Below are 21,744 nucleotides of genomic sequence, written 5' to 3' on the forward strand. Positions count from 1 at the left end.
AGCTCTGTTTTACTCACTATGACAATTTCTGTCTTGATTTAAAAAAAAAATGCTTTTATTGTGTATACTCTAGCCTGATTTGACTTATTTTTTTTTAGTGTATAAGCTGATATATATTAAAGTAGCAAAAACTCACATTATCAGACATGGAACCTTCTTGAAAATATAAATTTCAGATCTACCTCCTTTTTTAGCTCACCTGGCCAAAAGGCCATGTGAGCTATTGTCATCACTTTGCATACATCGTTGTCATCATTGTCGTCTGCCGACTTCATTAACAATTTTTCAGAACTCTTTTACTCTAAAACAGCTGTGCCAATTTGAGCCTGGTATGAATGTTCTTTAGGGTATTCTGCATAGAACTAATGTGGGGATTTCTCATCCTTTGAAAAACATGGCCACCATCACTAAATAAAAACATAGGAATCAAACAGAAGATCTTTGCATATATCTTCAAAACTGGTAGATTTAGCCAACTTTCTTTTGACTAGGGTATAATGTTCAGCATGATGAGATCTATCTGTGCTCAAATTTTCATGCAAATCTGTTTAGCCATGTTGGGAGTTATTGCCCTTTGCTATTTTTAATGATATTATTTTAAAAATTTTCTCCTCAGAAACTGCTGCTCAGAATTTAATGAAAATTGATATGATTGTTCTTCAGGTATTTACTGAAATTTACGAATAATAATTTTATTAGCAAAAGTCATTTAAGAAGACTTGGAATCCTACCTCCCCCTATCGTAAGTTGTTGAACTCAGACATTGTGTAACTTGTAGTTTTATTCCTTTCTGGTGTCATATTGAATGAATAGAAGTAACTGATTACATGGTAACCATAGCAGTATATGACTAATGTCTTCATGGGGTGATATTTAGACTAATGGATTCAAAATATTTTACAATAGAGTTGAATTACAGCAAGTTTGATAGTTGACTTCAGGGAAAAGGTGTGGTCTTCCATGGATTGAATGACTTGTAATTGATAAGTATTCTTAGGTAATAAACTGGTCAATTCACAAAAAGGTTTAAGGAGGTAGACCTAGGGTAAGGGACACAACTCTTAAAAATCATTGGAATGTTTGTATTCAGCATTTTACATCAATCTTATGTAATCATCTAATTAACTTGAATTCATTTTATTCTGCTTCAAACAAAAGCTTGAGAGGATTTGGTGAAATTGAATATAATATAAACATATCACTGACTTCTTTAGTTACATCCCATACCTTAGGTCTACCTCCTTAAACAATCTACAAAACTTAGATTGAAATACATATAGAATGATGGATACTGGTAGATTGAATCCCTTTGTCCAGTAAACTATCTAAAGACAGACTGACTCAATTCCCTGAAATTAACAATATTACTCGCTGTTAAGATTCCCTGGAATTAAAACATTTATTTTTCTTTATTGGAAGGGAGTGACTGCATGCACTGTACTGTCTTTTTTCTTTAAAACCATTCCAAATGGTATTTCAGATATGACTTATCCTTTGGATTTTTCAATGTGTTGCTACGAAGATAAAAAATGGGTCCTAAATTTATTTTTTTCTATTTATCTTTTGATAAGGATTCTAATAGAAGTTCTGGGTCAAATTTATGATAAGATTTTTTCAATATAGTTCATGTTTTAAATGTTTGATGACAGCTGGAAGTAGGAAAAAAAAATTAAGGGCAGAGATGGGCCTAATTACTCTCAATGTAATTGATTAAATCACAGTTACTTTGCAAATTGTATGATTAAAATGAATTGATGAGAACAGCATTGCTGAATGTAATTGATCAAATTAATGATTACAATGACAGATAATCATGATTACATCTGATTACAATGGGATCTTTTTGTCAAATGCACATTTACTCTATAAGTTAAGGCACGTTAGAATGTGGTTGTTTTTTTTTTGCATGAGTTCTCTGCTTGTCCCTTCATCTTTGAGTATCAAATGTTGCTTCAGTGGCAGATCCAGAGAATTACCTGTTGGGGGGGATGCAAAGAATTTCTTGATAAATACATTTTAATGCACTCATTTGCACACATTAATGAGCTATTTTTATTTTTGCAAATTGATAAAGGCAGGGGGAGGCTTTGATACTTCTATGGTGCACTGCTGATATCATTTTTGATTTCCCCATGATATACTGCGACTGGTCTTGTTAGTGGTATTATGAGGTGTGATTTATTGTTGGATATTACAACGGTACCTCATATTTCCTTAAAGGAACAAAAATTTAGTACACTGTGTTCTTTCCTACAGAACAGAGACACCTGTTGTTCATTGGGAATATGACTATTGTTTCTTGTGTGGGGACAGAACATGTTATGTTGTGAAATATATATACAGAAGGCATGGATTGATGTATTGTTAGATAATTCTACATGTTTCTATTTTGCTGTAGGGGAAATACTCTGTCTGTAATGCTTGGCTTCAGTAACACCTCTACATGTACCTTCCTTGCTGTAGGGGGATCTGTTGTGCTTGGCTGCTGCAAATTCTGTTCTATAGGTTATTTCTATACTTGTACACCAACTATAGTCTGAACAGACAGTCTCTCATCAAATTTCAAATTATTCCTAGACAACAGTGTACTAGGATACAAGAGAGATTCAAGCATTGTTTTAATTCTTTAATATTGAGAGATTATGAGGAACTAATGACTGTACAGCATGCAATATATGGATCATTATCTACATGTAGGTTCGGTATTTGCTGTATTAGAAAGTGCTTTTGGAACCATTCATATTTTATATATATAGGCTATGGTCATCTTTTCACTTATCTGTAGTTAGAGATAAACATTCTCTATGAATACCTGCAAAAGCCACATGAAAGAGATTTTACTTGTAGAATTATTGATTTCACCCTTAGTACATTTGTACTTACTGATATGTTTTTACATGCATATTTTCTCTTTTCTTGTTAAAATGTTTTGCAATTAAAATTTATATACAAATGTTTTGTGAGAGTTATAATGATTTTACCTCAGACTTGATGGATACTTGAACCCTAATGTTAGAAAGTCTGTTTCATTATCAGATTTAGTAAGATGTTTTTTTCTGTAAATCTGATTTCAACCTTCTTGATGTGATCTGGGTTTGTTTTGCTGGAAATACATACTTGGCATTTTATTTTACTCTAAAAAATGACAAAAAGCCAAGAATGACCCATTGTCTGACCAATGTAGCAAGACAATACATGTATATGAAGCACCATAGAAAACTATCTTCTTTTCATATTGTATACAAAATGTAGCTGTTCTTTAAATGTAATCCAGCAGGAGACTGTGGCACCATTATTCCTTGTGTGAAGCAGCCTGATTTTATAAAAAAAAATGTTTATGAAATTTGTTCTACTAAAACCTTGTAGTCATATTTATAACATAAATTTAATATATCAGGGCAAAGTTTAGCCAGGTGTGAAGAACAATTCTGTTTCAACTTGAAGTAGTTTGTAAATAAAATTTAATTTTCAAAATGAAAAGAATGAAATGAAGATGTTACACATGTGTTCTATACCTTTAATGTTACACATGTGAGGCATATATGCTACATCTTTCATGTCTGCAACATACTGCACATGCTGAGGTAATTATAGTTTCAACACCTTTATACTTTCTTGTCATGGTGCTGAGATATTGCAGCTAATTAACTCAGAAACTGTTAATAGTTACAGAAGGTGTAAAATCTTCACAAGTTGTAGTTAGTACAATGTTAGATGAAGAAAGCATAGTTAACTTCTTGTCATAAATTGAAATTGCAAATAATATCATGTTAGAAAATTCAATAAAATTTTGCTTTTTAGCTTTATTTAATGGGACATTAACAAATGCAAAGTAATTGTCAGTATTGCTTCTGTATACATTTATTTTATACAGGTGAGGGTAAATGTATCCATGACTGAAGTGTTTTGGTGCTTTTAGTGTTGTGATATTATATTTTCTCAAAAGAATTGCTAGAAAGAAAAAATAAAACATTGATCTCAGTTTTAATTTCAATGTAGTAATGGGGGTAAATGTTTTTTAAAGGGGACTACTTTCTAAAGTTTGAACATTATTTTATTTAAAAGTACAGATGCCCCCAATTTATGCCCCCAATTATTTCTGATTTACCATATTGTCCAACTGTTACAGCCATGTACATGTATGTCAATATTTCCTGAACCTGTTGTGTTTTGATAAGTACATGTATGTTGGTATTTCCTGAATCTGTCAAGTTTTGGTAAGTACATGTATGTCAATATTTCCTGAACCTGTCGTGTTTTGGTTAGTACATGTATGTCAATATTCCCTGAACCTGTTTTGTTTTGGTAAGTACATGTATGTCTGTATTTCCTGAACCTGTTGTGTTTGGTAAGTACATGTATGTCTGTATTTCCAGAACCTGTTGTGTTTTGGTAAGTACATGTATGTCAGTATTTCCTGAACCTGTTGCATTTTGGTGAAAGAGTAATCAAGGGAACCAGGGTTATAATGGTAATCAAAAGAATGTAATCCAGGGACAAAGACCAGACATGGAAAACAGACATACACAACAAAGAACATAAAGTAACTAAGATCATACATACAAAGTAACAAAAGCAAATGAGCAACTCCAACTCCACTAAAAACTGGGAGCATGGACCAGGTGCACTGGTAGGGCAGGCGTTCTCTGCTTTTCTGGAAACACCTGCGGAGTTGCTCATAAAAAGTCCACATAGCAATCCACGAGTTCATGATGACGACCATAAAACTTCTGTAGTGATGACTTCAATGTTGTAGCAACATAACCCTGTTCCAGAAGCCTATTTGTTTGAGTTCTAGCATGATACAAAAATTCTGCATAGTTTCGGCAAGCTCTGGCATAATGTATGAATTGTGATATGAACACTCTATATGCAGGTGCAGAAGGGATGTTGCCACAGATAAAAGGAAAGTTGACAATTTTGAATGAAAAGTTATCACGTTTGTCGTAAAGTTTGGTCAATAATTTTCCTTTACCATCGATTTCTAAATGTAGGTCAAGATATTAGGCTGACTGCACAGTGTCTGTAGTATCCTTTATCTCAAGTTCTTTTGGGTAGATGCGATGTATCAAATCGCTGAAATTAGGATTGTTTAAAGATAATACGTCATCTATATAGCGGAAACTGAGATTAAAGGATCTAGCCAAACGATATTCTTTCTTTCGGATCAGATCAGCTATAAAGTCAGCCTCATACGAGTACATCAGTACGATTGTAAATGAGCCTTATTTGTCTGATTATTTTCAATAAGAAAGATTACACTATATCACACTGTGGTGTGATGATAACATTGAAGATAACTGGTAAATCAGACAGTAGGTTTTGTATAGATACTTTAGTTGTGAAGTTATCAAAGGCATGTCTGTGATAAAAAATATGACTTCTAACGTCAAAATTACATCATATGACTTCATGGAATGAACAAAAAAAATGAATAAGAAATTGTTTTTAAAATATTTGATAAAGGATGTGTTTGTAATTTCAGTCTTATTCCTGTTTTGAAACACAGAATAATCAGAAATCAAATGTATATTTTTTTTCTTTTTAGAACGATACCAATCTTTTCAGAGTTGAATGTTTGTTATAAAGAATTTGGCTCCTAACCCTGTAAACTGCTCCCCCCTAAAAGAAGTAACTTTATATATTAAACTGGTTCCCTTTAATTTTGCTTCAGTTTTGGTTTGATTATAAACATTAGAGGATGTATATTATTGTCATTGCTGAGAGCAAGTTGTAGTGATGGAGCAGGTCAACAGATTTTTAAAGTTTTCTTATGATAAAAATAAATTTCAAATTAATCTTTAAGTGGTTTGTCATCTGCAGCAACATCAATTATGTTTAGTAAATGGATATTTTACATTAACCATGATTTAGAAGGCCTTTATGAAAGAATTTTGTAAACTTAGTGAATTAGAAATGGACTTGATATGAGGTATGTTGTATAGATATTTTGTATTTGATGTGTTATGCCCTTTTAATGTAGAAATGGCAGTATATCTCTTTCTAAATACTTACACCTTATATGGAGGTAATATTTAGATGAAAAACTCCCTTTAATTATGGAAAATGTAATAGTATAGTAAGGTTTATAAGCACTGGTACCTACAGTTTGATGGTAGTTTCCTAATTTAATGTTTACCAAATAATGCTTGAAGTTATACTTGCAATTCAAAATCTGGCTTTTTTTTAACATCATCAAACCAGTTCACATTGTGTAATACTATTCTCTATGATTTGGTTGTTTTATCCACTACTTGGACAACTAATTATTTTGTGATCGCACACTATGGGATATTGTTATATGAACAAGCGATATAAAAATGACTGTTCTTGTGGATGGTTTTTGTATTGAATTGACTAGAATATCTGATAGGTCAAAAGTAACGTGATGCTTCTTACATCGTTTTCCCATAACTGGCAATGTCATAGATGGGCAATTGATAGGATTTCCACCGCAGTTGTTAAATATCAAGTGGCCAAATATGCTAAAGTTATCATAGAGAAAAGGGTTTTATAACTAGTAGAATTTAATAATTGCAAAATGTCAACTTGCTTTATCTTAACAAACTTGTCAAGGATCATTTGTTTTGATGTTGAATATAAATAACCAGTATAATTTGAATAAAACACTTCACGCAATAAACAATAAGCACATGGAAAATTGTTATTTTTCAATAGACAAAATTTTTATTATTGCCAATTCTTATAAATTAATTTTAAAACATAGTTTTATCTTTAAACATGAGAAAAGTAGCTCTGAATTTAACTGAATAGGGGCATGTCAATATTTTTTTATCCATTGAGATATAACAAAATTATTTTAACCAATCAGATTACAGTATTTATCTCAAATTGATTTATTGTTATATAGAACCAAGCTTAGAATTTAAAGCTTGTTTTTCTATTATTCAACATAACTAAAGTCGGGTGTTGAGTAAAATTTCATTAGTAATCTTACTTTACGATAGTATGAAACTTTCTCATTGTCGAGGTCCCCCACCCTCCCCTGTAACATGGGTATTCAGTAAGCTTAATCAGAACTTAGGACAATGAGTTATCTGTTAAGCTTTATAGTTCAGAATTATTGGAAAAAAATTCAGAAAGAATAATTTGTCCTATTACCAAGAGCTTAAAATGGAAAACAAAAAAAGTGAAAATGTAAATAATTAAAAAAAAGCTGGCATAAAAAATTGCTTCTGTACCTTCCCTATTCAAAAACAAATGCTTCACTTCTCACTATATATTGTTTTTAGTCATAAAACACAAATGATTGGTTTTTAGCAAGAGCTATACTCAATACGGCACAACATCTTGAATTGCTGTAATACTTCCATTGTTATACTTGATCTCTAATGGGATTTTATTACTATTGTATCGTAGCTATTTATCGCCAGTTTATTTTATTGTTTAGTCAATTTCTGCCATAGCAAAAAATGTGTTGTACAGTGAAGTGCTGAGATTTAAATACCAGAAATAACTATGTATAGAAACATACTGGAGAGATCCAGAAAAATGAAAAAGGGCTTAATTTTTCAAAAATTTTTTTCTGTAAGGATGTATTTAGCATCAGTTTCCTTTTTTTTAGGGTGTATTGTCAAGGAGTATGTCATATTTAGGATAGAATTAAGAAATACCTTACTTGTTTTAATTTATAAAATTGTACAATATCTTTATCTAATATTCAGAAAGGGGTTTAACTTTAAAAAAAAGTTTTACTTTAATGATTTCATATAAGATTGCAGTATAAAATTCCTTCCCTTTTTAGGGAATTTTTCTCTACTTGTTCAGTCATGATCTCTCTTATCATCGGGACTAGTTGGATAATTTTCTTGACTTCATGGCTTCAAAGGGACTAAATAATAACAATGTAGTTGATCATTACAGCAATAAAAATTGTGAATCTGAGAAAATTGCCAGATACTTGGGTTTTGATTGGATGTCAGTAAATGACGAGGGACAGAAATAGAAACTTTAATAGACAGCATAATATTCTTCCGTGTGTGGCCTGCCAAGACAAATGATGTCATTAAACACTCCAAGGCTGATAACCAATACCCTACCATCCTACGGTCCATGCTAACTGGCATGTCTTTAGTCATAGGAAATTGCTAATCACATCAATTCTCTTCAAAATCTGGGAAAATGATAAAATAGTGATAACAGAATGGAATGAAATAATTCTAAATGAAAATAATGAATGAGTTAACAGTAGCCATGTTTAAAAGGTAAAAGAAACTTAATACAAATAAAATATAAATAAAACATTAAAATATTAAAGAATATGGGCCCAAACTTTCGGCCTTTCGGCCTTTGTCAGGGAGAGAAATAATTGTAGTCTCTGATCTTGTTAAATATGCAATTAAGTACTAGTCCTTGTAAGAATCTTGCAAGTTTTGTAATATGTGATACACCCCAAAAAAGGCTACATATTTTAATTTTTGTTATTAAGTTGCTTTATATGTCTATATGATGAAAAATATAACTATTCATTCCAATCTGTCTGCTCTTAGGAGATAATCCACACTAAAAATCCAACAGTTTCTATTAAATTTTACAGAATTATCTCCCTTAATTTTGAATTCTATGGTACATTCTGTATAATGTTTGTCTCCTAAGAACAAGTGTTATATGAAAAGCCATATGTTAATTTCTGTTTTCTATAACATTTTAACAAAATATCAAAAATATAAATATGTAGGCTTTCCAACCATGATTCACATTTTGCATGATTTTTATCTGGAGTGCTACTTAAAAGCTTATTACATAGCAATCTCCTCTGAACATGGACAATTATCACTTCCCGCTTTATTAAGTATCACCCCACGTAAGGTTATAGGATCTGCTATACTGGATGTGAAAAATATAACAAGTATGAGCACTGCCATACTCATTACTAATCCATGAAACTGCTTCTGTTTTCTTAGTGTGGCAGAGGTGTAAAAGCCTTGAAATAGTGAATATAACCTATGTGCAGGGGATTGATTACATAGCAATTTGATTCATTTATTAAACCTTTACCAATATCTATCATAGAAAAAAAACTCTGGAGTTTGAAATCCAAATCTTGGTTTGTTACATTGGCCAACAGTATGGAAAATGTTACATCATAATCACTCATTAAATTCAGAAATTATTTTTTTGCATTTATTATTGGAATTTTGTCATTTAGATCCAACCAAATTTTTTCAAATTCAATATTTTTCTTCCATTTTTTCACCAGGTTTAAAATATGTTAATATTATATGGTTGGGTATGGTATATCTATTGTTATCATTGTTTCTAGATGTAATTGCTGAGAGATAATTGAGGTGAATTAGTTGTTGACTGAATTAATGTCATTGTGGTACCACCAAGGACTATCCTAAACATATCAGTAGAACTATCATGGTTAACACTGAGGAGATGGAGATTTCTACCTGTATATCAATATTACTGTTCGTTGTAGTTGATATAGGAAGTGCTTTAGTTCTTTTTATGTGCTGTAATATGTGTTTTGTAAGTTATTCATGCCTAGTAGATGATTTTCATTATTTTTCTACTTTCTCCAAGTCAGTATCAATGTCAACAAAAGCATTTTATAAAGGTATGAATGATAGTTTCCAGAGGATGCTTACCCTACCGGTGCATCTGGTCCATGCTCCCAGTTTTTAGTGGAGTCTGAGTTGCTCATTCATGCTTTTGTTACTTTGTATGTATGATTTTAATTACTTTATGTTCTTTGTTGTGTATGTCTGTTTTCCATGTCTGGTTTTTGTCCCTTGATTACATTCTTTTGATTACCACTATAACCTTGGTTCCCTTGATTATTCTTTCCCAGAATAGTCTCAGCAGCTGTCTTATTTTCCTTATCTTTAGTTTTATATATGAAATTACATTTTGTTCTGTTGGTTACATGTGTTATAATGTAGATCGTCTCTGTTTCTTATTTACAAGTTTTGTTTTTTTGTTATGATGCTTCAGTATTTTTGTTTTGATATTTTGTATGATTACAGAAACATTTCAAAAAGGTTATTTAATCCAAAAATGAAAAAAAAAATTATGGTTTGAAAATTGAAATGAAACTTTCTGTTGGAGTATATATCATCCTTAGACAAATACTGTCACCATCAAAAGCACTATACTAGAACAATATATCATTTGAGACCTTGCTTTTATTTGGTAACTGAATCAAACATCAGAAGCAGCATTATACAAATACCAAACGAACATGTTATGTTGCATGTTAAAAATATTCAGCTGGGAAGTTACACTGATGTTAGATCATTAGACGGAAGAGAGAAATGGGTTGTTTATATTTCAAAAGCAATGGTTTGTTTATAAGGTATAAGATGTTTACATGTAAAGTGCAATTATAGCATTCTTGGTTAGTCTAACATGCAGACTGGTATTAAAGAATGTGGTAATCTGAATATGTTGGTGTATTGAGAACTATTTCATTAAGTACACCATCTAGGTTTTATTATTGACTTAAATAATGTTTTACTTCCACTGTGACTTTGATGAAATCAGTCTTTACATTTGTTTAACGAAAAGGGGCAATATACTACATCCACTGACGTTTTTGGTCTGCAGTTATTATTTTAATCATGTGATGTTACATGTTACTGTGGTTTTCTTGTCTGTGTTTTAAATGGCTGTTTGTGGTTGTATGTGTTTTGGATACAAATTTGAATTTTTGCATTGAATTGTTCCATATTTGCTAAACAATAACTTAAGAAGGTAGACCTAGGGTAAGGGACATAACTCATGAAGTCAGTGATATGTTTGTATCATATTCAATTTCATCAAAGGCTATCAAGCTTTCATTTGACACAGAATGAAATTAATCTAAGTTACTTTGATGCTTACATGACATTGATGTAAAATGCTGAATACAAACGTTCCGATGATTTGTAAGGGTTGTGTCCTTTACCCTTAGTCTACTACCTTAATTATACTATGGATAGAGTAAAACTTTAAGAACTTATAACTTTTTGTGGTTGCTGGTACCTTTTTTGCAAATTTGATGCATGCCTGTAAATTTTCAAATTAGTTTTAAGTTTTTTTCCAAATTTGCTTGTTTCACAGAAACAAGTAGTCTTTGAATAAGAAAGCTATAAATTTCATTGGAATAGAAGCCAATACTATTTAACCATAAAGCCTGTATTTCTAGGGGAATTGGGGTTACATTGGATAATTATTTGGTCTAGAAACCAACTTCAAGAATTTGAGAAAATTGCTTTTACTCAGAGACTTATCTAACATGGGAAATATCCATTAAATTCTGGTTTGTAATATCTGAGTTTCTTTGAAACCTATTAAAGCATAAGATTCTCATAGAATGCCAGAGTAGAGAATGTCTATAGCAAACTTGTCATATTGTATTAACTTATTTCCATAGCTTATTCATTTGGAAATTAATATCAAGTCATGTGTCCTTGTAATTATAAGTAGTGTGGTAAGGAGATGTAGAGGTCTTTATAATGATTAGGCAGGAAAAACAAGATAGTTGTACTATTTACTACTGCTTGAGTTTAAGATATTAAGTTTCTTTAGAATGCTAATGCAACATTCATTGTAATGAGGAATTTTATTGGATAACATAAAACAGGACTTCAAATCTATGATTGGCTGTCTGAAATTGTTTACACATGTGCATACTGGTATTTATTTTTAAAGTTTTCAGTGATATATTTGACAGTTGCATTAGAATTTATGTTACTGTATTCTATTCAAAGAGTTGTTGTTGTCTATTTAGATCAGATCCATTTACTGGCTCTTCTTTATTATATTGCATCCCCAGTAAACTCAATATGCAGCCATCAAATCCATGTTGATGCCTCCAAATGTTAATTCATCTTTAATTTCAAATTTTGTCCTATTATTATTGTGTTCAAACAAGTTGTTGTGTCCATAATGAACTGTAAATCCCTATGCTTTACTGTGTCAAAAACTAATATTGTGAGCACACTTGCCCCAAGTTAATAGATTTCAAATTCTGCAATTGTATCACACTGTAATCCATATAGCTCTTTAATTTTAAATTTTCAAATACTTGGTCTTGATCCTTGTATATGCCTTGATAAGGCAGTGACACTACTGGTAGGTGCAACTGTACTGATGGGATAAGTAATTGTTGGTGATTGTTTATATCAAGAATAGACTACTATATTGTCTGATATACACTCCCTATATCAGGTGAGGCATGTAGGGAAAGTTTCATATTAAATTTGATATAAGTCCCAATTAAATGCAAAATGAAATTGTTTCTCCATTATTATGGTAATTTAATGAATAAAAACATGCTTTAATATAAAATTAAAGCATGTTTTAAAATATTGCTAAATAGTACATTTTACCTTATAATAATAAAATACATAACACAAGCTCTGTTTATTGTTTGAGGTTTGATCAATCCAAAACTGTTGTGTGTTGTAACAGTTCTGCCTGCATTCACTGTGTACTTTCATTAGCTTGCTGAAAAAAGTAGATAGTGCTTAGTAAACACCTTGTATCTAATGCAGACTTCTCTGGTAATTTTCTTAATTATCTAAATTTATCAGCAACCTTTCAGTCTTTTCAGACAAAAGGAAATTCTAGGAATTGTAACCAATAAATCATGATATAGGCTTAAATTTGTAAAATAAATCCCAATATGTGCTGATTTAAAAAAGTGAAATCAACCACTGGCCATTTAGTTAGAATCTTTATTCTTCTTACTTTCAGGGAATGTATTTTTTTCACTTTTTTATCTAGGGACATTAATAATGTAATCTGCCTGATACTACAAATAAACTTTAATAGATTCAAATCTGTAAGGAATTTAATATGAGAAAGCTTTTGAAAGATTATTGAATTCTAATAACAGGAAATTGAAAAAAGAAATATGGACCAAGATTTATGGCTTTATGATTGATTTGTAACAAGAAAATGTCATTTTTAACTAGGATTGTGTCTATAAACATATGTCTCACGTTGTCTGTGGATTATTATTAGAATAATTCAGTTCTGAGAGCAGGAAATTGGAAATATAACATGTAGCCTACCATGGGGACTCAGTTTGTCCATGATTATCTAAAGGACCCATAGTTTTAAGGGCAATTTCACTGCTTACTTTGTTTACAGTCATAAGAGTCTCTTCATAAATTCTGGAAAAAAAATAGGGAGTAATTTGCTATCAACAAATTATTTGTACTTAAGAATTGGAAAATTTAATATGATAGAAATAACATAAAGATTGAGGTTTAAAATGATATACCTCTGGTTTTGTTTTTGTTACCAGGAAAATAATTGCTTTTGTCTGAAGAAATTATATTGAAAAACCTGATACATCAGTTTCCTGTATAATTCGAGCAATACTTGTACATGTTATTACATATTTCAATTATGAATTTTGTTCTCTTGATTTGAAAAGAATGTTTCATCAAATTTATCTTCTTTAATGAGACCAAACACCTGTAGTAGTAACTGAAACCAAAACATAGCCCAAGATAAACCCAACTATCCTTATCCCATATATACTCTATTTACACTATAATTCCAATTTGAACTTGTATCATTATTTTTCATCCATGGTAACATGTTTTCATCGACAAAATCTGTGCTTAGCTATTGGCAATGTAAACAGTGTTGCACTGAAACAGTTTTCTGAGCATTTGAATATTCTGTTCAATTGATTTTTTCATTGAATTAGAATTTATTTTATGTGAAACTCAATCTTTTAGTTATGGTGGGTGGATATGTAAATTCTGTTTAATTGGTTTTCGTACTGTGAAGTGTAAAATATCTTGGGTGGTACAAGATTGTATCTGGATTACAATGAAGAGAAATAAGGTGGTTGATTCAAAATTATAGATTAAATACTTTATGGTAATTTGTTATGTATATTTTTTAGGGGAGCCTTGGGGAATACATTTATTAAATTAACTATCAAGATGAAAATATATGTAGTTCAATGGTAAAAATGTAAGACTTTTTTCCTTGAATCATCCACAGACTGATTTGAAATTTATTAAGTTTAGTTGACACTTTTACTTTTAAGCAGGAGTTCAAATTAGCAGTGGTGCCAGGTAAAGGACCCTCAATTTCTGTTGCAGAACCATCGAAATTTCATTACCTAAGTCATTGACCACCATACTTTATATTTACTTTCACTTTACACTATTGGACCTTTCATTTTTGATGCAAAAAAGTCTAGGACTTTTGAATAGAAATTTGAATTCCTGTCTAAAATTTTTCTGATCTCTAGTCATACAAGGCTGTATTATTATGAGTAGCTAAAATGATTTAGTTGCCAAAATTTTAAACAGTCTAATAGAAAAATGTGAAGCGTCAATGACTGAATTCACTTTTTGCTTAAGACTTGAATCAAATGACAAAGGAAGTGATCACAAAACATAAGCAGTTGTACAATATGACACTTATGCTAGCATTGGCTATCATTGTCACCTTTGTCATCCCATTATATTTGCACTGTGTATTTTATGTGAAGACATGAGTATTAATAGTTAATAAAATTAAAATAAGAGGTTCCTTTCCATTCAAGGCAGATTGCTTCTTATATGTTTAATGAGATATCTTGGTGGAAGAAACTGTGAATTTTAGATTTAATTTTGCATTGTTGTGTATTTGTATGATTTCCAATTTATATTTAACATTTTTATTCCAGAGTTTTTTTTTTCGATTGTGGACTTACTTTCACCGACTTCTGATTTTTTATGCATCATAAAATCATGTCTGCAGTCTGATTTTGGTCAAACAACTTCAATGAGCACACATGTGTCAAATAAAAGCATTGTATATAAGTATATATTGAAATACGCATAGTCTATCTTAACTGCTGACCATATATCACATCCAACTACATGATGTTAAACAATCTAAACATGGCTATGATGATACCCTATAATTGTTTATTCTATTGGTCTTCTTGTGTATATTTTGTATTTTCCATTTTCAGGGGCTCTCAACAGCCTCAGGGTCAGACTCAAGGTCAGACTTGTCCAACAGTACCCAGGAACCGAAGATGGACAAGGTTTATTATGAGTACCGTCGCAACTTGATGTCGACATCCCGAGCCAACAATGACATAGATACTGATATGGAAGAGGATAGCCTCGGCATGGGAGTCATACGTAAAGAAATGGATTTAACTAATGACGAAAAACAGTATCTTCTTGCCGTCGAAAGAGGTGATATTCCTTCGACGAGACAATTTTTAAATGTGGCAATACACAATGGACTTAATATTAACTGTGTGGACCCTTTAGGACGTACCGCCTTACTCATATCTATAGAAAATGAAAATATAGAAATGATTGAGTTGTTACTCAGTCACAATGTTGAAGTTGGAGACTCGTTACTTCAGGCAATTAATGAAGAAAATGTTGAGGCAGTGGAATTATTGCTAAACCATGAGTTAAATACGAGAGGAGAGGAGGTAAGATTTATTATGTATTTATATTACCCCTTCTCTGAAATATCCTAATCCCCACTCTCTTATTTGTAACTCCTTCTGGATAGTCCTTTGGTATGTAAATGAATGAAATTTATAACTGTACACCATTATTTTGTAATAGTTGAATATTTTTTGTTTAAAGAGTGGTTGAGCATGCTCAGGTTTTAGCATACCGTTAATTGTTTAGCAGATAAAGCAATATGCCTAAATAAGCAAACTTTTATTTGAAGAGCATTCTTTGAACAAACTTCCAGTTAAGTATGCCTTGAAATAGAGGATATAAGATCACTCCAAACTTCTGCAATCCACTAATTCTGTGTTACATGCTGCTGTAAGTTTAAAATTTAGAACAGCAATAATTTAGTACTTGTCTGTCAAAGAATCAGGCAAAATGTGCATAAGGTGTGGCACATGAAGGAAAAAATGTTGAGATTTTATGGCATTATCTAAGTATTTATACCTCATGATCTCCAGAAATAACCATTCAAGGGTTTGTAAGGTTTGCCTTTTTAAGATATTGATTGGGTCAAATTTAGTTGATATGTACAATGGAAAAATGGTGGGAAAATTTTCCAGCACTTTTTGCTTATACAAGCAGTCAAAAAATATCTATGTCAAAGATGCTTCAGGGTAAATTTAAATAGGTTTTCAGTTGATTTCCAGATGTATGGAATGTATTTGAGGCATAAAACACCAAATTAAGAAAAATGATGTGCAACTCATTGCCAGATTCTTACACAAAATGGTACTTTAAAATTCAGACAGTAAATGGCTCTGTTTCTGTGAACAAATAAATTATCTTTGTGAATAGCTAATATAGAAACTAGAGTGGTTTTACTTGATGAAAGTGGGTTGTTACATATAGAAGTTGCCTCCAACATAAAAACTATTCTTGTAAAGTGCCCTTATTTTCTGATCAAATTAATCCAATTAGTACACTTGTCTCTTGACAAGTTCTCTTAGTATTGTTTGTTTTAGATTGCTGTTATTGTGTTTCTGGAGATGGTTAAAGCTTGGAGAGTATTAGAATCAAATAGAATTCTTATGTTTCCTCAAGTTCTGAATGATGTTTCTTTCTAAATTTCTTATTTAACAACATAAAATAAACCCGCATGTTGTGGATGGAAAATTCTGTTGCGACAGTAAGGAATCTATTATTGAAAGGGATTTTAGGAGAATGAATTGTAATTAAAAGCTGGAACTGTTTCTGATTCCATTAATGTTAGTTTGAAATGTCTATAATTAAAGGGATTTTTATCATGGCTAGACTGTCATGGACTATCAAAAGCTGACCAGTCTTGGGGAAGTCTTATTTAATAGGCTGACTTGGACCAGATTCTGGACATTGTAATTGAATGGCCACAGGTCAATAATAGGTTTCTGAGAATCTTTGGGTTTTCATTAAGTGTTGTGACAGATAAATTGTCACACAATTACACTGAGTCAAGCATAGAGTTTTTCTGAATATTTTATTCATGTTATTGTTTGGAGATAGTATAGTTCACATGCATTTTTTAGTATTAAATTATGGGAGACCTTGTTTATTTTCTTTTAAAGTGTTCTGCAGTTAACTGCATTTTATATGCAAATGTCATCTTTTTCAAACTTCATGCGGTCTGAGTAAATGGTAAACTTGGTACAGTTGTAACTTGATAGAACAGTAGTTGAAATCAAGGCTATCATTTATCATAATGACAAGTCCAGTGATAAAGACATTATCTCCTCCACATAACTGCTTCCTGAATTACTAAGTATCACTCCACTAGCTTATATAGGCCCCACTATACTTTTCAGAAGGCAAGAGAACTACTCATCACAAACCTTGGAAGGTATATAGTTTGTACTATACTAATTAGCATAAACGGAAAGGCTTTAATATTGAGAATGGCAGAGGTGTAGTTTTACATATATGTCCTCACAATCACAGGAGATTATGATAGAGCATGACAGTAAATAATTTACATACTATAATGCAGTCATAAGCCTATAGGAGGGCCCAGAAAGGCCTGGGCACCACCATTTGGCTGATTATTTTGGAAAACTGTAAATCACTGGAGCAGGCCCCCATTAGGCCAGCTGGGAACCCCCTTTTCAGAATTTCTGGATCTGCCAACTTTTTTCAAGTATTATATACATTATGGTGTGCACATACCCAAGAAGAATCAGGTAGTGTGGACATTACCTAACCCAATATGATTAAAAGCTTGTCTATAATCCTGAACTAGATTAAAATTTTAAACTTTGAAAGAGTATACCTTGGATGATTGCAAAACATCTCAGACAAGTAGTTTTATTTAACAGCCCCACCCCTCCCTCTCCAGCAGCCTCACCCTATTCCCTAACAGTAGCCCCACCCCCTCCCTCACCAGCTGCCCATTGTATACACTTTGTTCCCTGATTTTATTTTTTGTCTCAAATTTTATATTTAAAATGCTCCCAGTTTTAGTGGAGTCTGAGTAGCTCATTTACTTGTGTTACTTTGTATGTATTATTTTAGTTACTTGATGTTTTTTGTTGTGTGTGTCTGTTTTCCCTGTCTGGTATTTGTCCCTGGATTACATTCTTTCGGTTGCTAGAACCCTGGTTCCCTTGATTACACTTTTACTTGTTCTCTGCTGTCATTTGACTCTTAGAAAATGCTTGAAATTTACAGTTTAGTCTTCTAGCTGAAAAAGTTTTAGATGCAGACTACTAATGATGGAAATGCATTTAAAGCCTATTTACAAAATGACTGAAGCTTTTACCCTGATTACTTTATTGAAGAAGTGATGCATTAGATTGTGATTGAAGGTCATATTTATCCTGTATACTTATTGAAGGTCATATGCTCCTCTGTAAAATTCTCATTATGTTACTATTGATCCTTTATTTCTGGACTTATGAAAGAATCATGACAGTTTAGAAGACAATAGACATTTTATCATATTGTGTATTGGGTGTAAATAAAACAATACAAGACCAGCACTACAGATGTTTAGACACATGTTTGGTTTAGACCATTGTTCTGTTTAGACAGTTGTTCTGTTTAGGTAGGTGTTTGGTTTAGCAGGTGTTCTACTTAGACAGTTGTTCCATTTAGACAAGTATTCTGTTTAGACAGGTGTTTTGTTTAGACAGGTGTTTGTTTAGACTGGGGTTCTGTTTAGACAGATGTTTGGTTTAGATAGGTGTTCTGTTTAGACAGGTGTTTGGTTAAGACAGGTGTTCTGTGTAGACAGTTATTCTGTTTAGACAGATGTTTGGTTTAGTCAGTTCTGTTTGGACAGGGGTTCTGTTTAGACAGTTGTTCTGTTTAGACAGATGTTTAGATAGTTCTGTTTAGACAGGGGTTCAGTTTAGACAGATGTTCTGTTTAGACAGATGGTGGGTTTAGACCGTTGTTCTGTTTAGACAATGGTTCTGTTTAGACAAGTGTTCTGTTTAGACAGATAATTGATTTAGACAAGTGTTCTGTTTAGACAGGTGTTCTGTATGGACATGGGTTCAGTTTAGACAGGTGTTCTGTTTAGACAGATGTTTGGTTTAGACAGTTGTTCTGTTTAGACAAGGGTTCTGTGTAGACAGTTATTCTGTCTAGACAGATGTTTGGTTTAGACAGTTGTTCTGTTAGGACTTGGGTTCTGTTTAGACAGTTGTTCTGTTTAGACAGGTGGTCTGTTTACACAGGGGTTTGGTTAAGACAGTTTTCCTGTTAGGACTGGGGTTCTGTTTAGACAGTTGTTTGGTTTAGACAGTTGTTCTGTTTAGACAATGGTTCTGTGTAGACAGTTATTCTGTCTAGACAGATGTTTGGTTTAGACAGTTGTTCTGTTAGGACTGGGGTTCTGTTTAGACAGGTGTTCTGTTTACACAGGGGTTTGGTTAAGACAGTTTTAAACAGGGGTTCAGTTTAGACAAGTGTTCTGTTTAAACAGGTGTTCTGTTTACACAGGGGTTTGGTTAAGACAGTTTTTCTGTTAGGACTGGGGTTCTGTTTAGACAGTTGTTTGGTTTAGACAGTTGTTCTGTTTAGACAGATGTTTGGTTTAGACAGGTGTTCTGTATAGACAGGGTTTCAGTTTAGACAGGTGTTCTGTTTAGACAGATGTTTGGTTTAGACAGTTATTCTGTTTAGACAAGGGTTCTGTGTAAACAGTTATTCTGTCTAGACAGATGTTTGGTTTAGACAGTTGTTCTGTTAGGACTGGGGTTCTGTTTAGACAGTTGTTCTGTTTATACAGGGATTTGGTTTAGACAGTTTTTCTGTTAGGACTGGGATTCTGTTTAGACAGTTGTTTGGTTTAGACAGTTGTTCTGTTTAGACAGATGTTTGGTTTAGACAGTTGTTCTGTTTAGACAGGGGTTTAGTTTAGACAAGTGTTCTGTTTAGACAGATGGTTAGTTTAGACAGTTGTTCTGTTTAGACAAGGGTTCTGTTTAAACAGGTGTTCTGTTCAGACAGGTGTTTGGAATTACACAAGTTCAAATTGAATTACAATTTAAACAAAAGAACTGTCTTAATAGTTTGGTTTAGACAGTGTTCTGGTTTATTCAGGGTTTGGTTTAGACAGTGTTCTGGTTTATTCAAGGTTTGGTTTAGACAGTGTTCTGGTTTACTCAGTGTTTGGTTTAGACAGGGTTCTGTTTTATTCAGTGTTTGGTTTAGACAGGGTTCTGGTTTATTCAGGATTTCGTTAAAACAAGTTCACTGTACTGTCCAAATGGTGTTTTAGAGTACCTCTTCCTGTTATTCTTACCCAGTATGTCACTTTGTCATAATATTATCATAAAGAGTATATGGCTTGGTCCACAAAATCATTCAGTGACCTTAAAAAAATTATACTAAAATTTTAAAATAGTTAATTTGTAGTAAACAAACAAAACGCAGACCATCAGAGATAATATACTAATTATAGATCACTTTTGATTTATGAAAAATAAGAAGAAGATGAATTGCCTTATAATGTTTCAAACTAGTTTGAATTTCTCTTTTTTCCACCTATTGTCTTGTGCTTAGTATTCATGTCATGTATGTAATATTGGTAACAAATCTATTCTAATCAGACAAATTTCTGTAAGGATGTACTGTATATTTATTCATCATGGCTGGGTCAGACCAAATCAATGGGATGGTTTGGTGTGAATTCTCCCATCTGTCAGAGTTTGTCAGGTGATAAGAATAGGTTGTATAACTCAGTGATGAGTTATAAGAGTTTGTATTCCCATGGTACAGCTTGTCAAAGATATCTTTTAGGTTGTGTAATGTTTAAATGAGTTATTGAGCAACACAGATCTCCCAGAAGTAAAGGTTCATCCAAGCTGTCAGTTGTATTGAATGAAGGGGCATGATGCCCTTGTTAAACAATTTAAATTTTGGGACAAATTGGATCCATAGCCTATAATTACAGAATTATAAACAACAGCATATATAAGATGTGATAAAAACTGAAGACTAAACTTAATGCAGTTACTTAGATTAGATGGCAGATCCAGAGAGGATGAGATTATACATGTATTGGTCAATTTTTACATTAAAAATGTACAAAAATTTTAAAAAAATTGAAATAGGTACACCATGAAAACAAAATTTTCAGTTACATTTTACCAAAAGCATTTAAGTCATTCCAGAAGTCTACAAATACTATATACAATATACTTTAGGGTTAGATTTCAGACTTTTGCTGTTTTACCTTTGTCAGTCTGTACTCTGACAATAAGCTTTTGTTACTTTGTATGTATGATTCTAGTTACTTTGTGTTCTTTGTTGTGTATGTCTGTTTTCCATGTCTGGTCTTTGTCCCTGGATTACATTCTTCTGATTACCGCTATAACCTTGGTTCCCATGATTACTCTTTCAAAGGTAAATTTGGTGAAGTGTCTTGATATTGAAAACTTTCCATGTTTAAAGCTTCCTGAAATCGATTTTAGAAACCTTGATTAAGATTTTGATTAAAAAAACTTAAGTTGAGCGTTGGAAGTTTTAACAACCTTAATGACAGTCAAACATAATCTGACAGATTACAATGAAATGACAACTCCTGGAATTTAACTTACAATTATAGCTACCACTTCCTCTGCTGTCAAAGAATTAACTAATGAATCTTTAGAAGTGCAGTAACGATCTGTCTTGTGATTTCAAACTGTAAAATAATTACCAATTGTCATGTTTTCTTTAGAAAGCCTTCTCCATATCAAGTGTTACATGCAGTTTATGTGGTGTCAGTCAATCTTTAGAGTGGCTCAATATATATAGCGTTACATGCAGATTATGTGGTGTTAGTCAGTCTTTAGAGAGCATCACCATATCAAGTTTTACATAGAGTCTATTT

At 32.2% G+C, this 21,744-nt stretch overlaps 1 protein-coding gene across 10 annotated transcripts in view; it reads left to right on the forward strand.

Annotated features, from left to right (window-relative positions):
- LOC148604688 (transient receptor potential-gamma protein-like) overlaps positions 1–21,744 on the forward strand; it is a 115,724-nt gene that overhangs the window by 51,456 nt on the left and 42,524 nt on the right. For 9 of the 10 annotated variants that reach the window (XM_088550003.1, XM_088550004.1, XM_088550006.1 and 6 more), the window contains exon 2: positions 14,939–15,418. In XM_088550003.1, coding sequence (XP_088406129.1) covers positions 15,005–15,418 — 414 coding nt within the window. In that variant the 5' untranslated portion in view covers positions 14,939–15,004. Of the gene's footprint in view, positions 1–5,698; positions 5,933–14,938; positions 15,419–21,744 lie in introns of those variants that run through there. The other variant, XM_088550005.1, reaches the window with a different exon arrangement.

The sequence above is a fragment of the Perna viridis genome, chromosome 10, assembly GCF_037379345.1.
Source record: "Perna viridis isolate PV_CMFRI_1.1 ecotype Kerala chromosome 10, ASM3737934v1, whole genome shotgun sequence".
Classification (NCBI taxonomy): domain Eukaryota; kingdom Metazoa; phylum Mollusca; class Bivalvia; order Mytilida; family Mytilidae; genus Perna; species Perna viridis.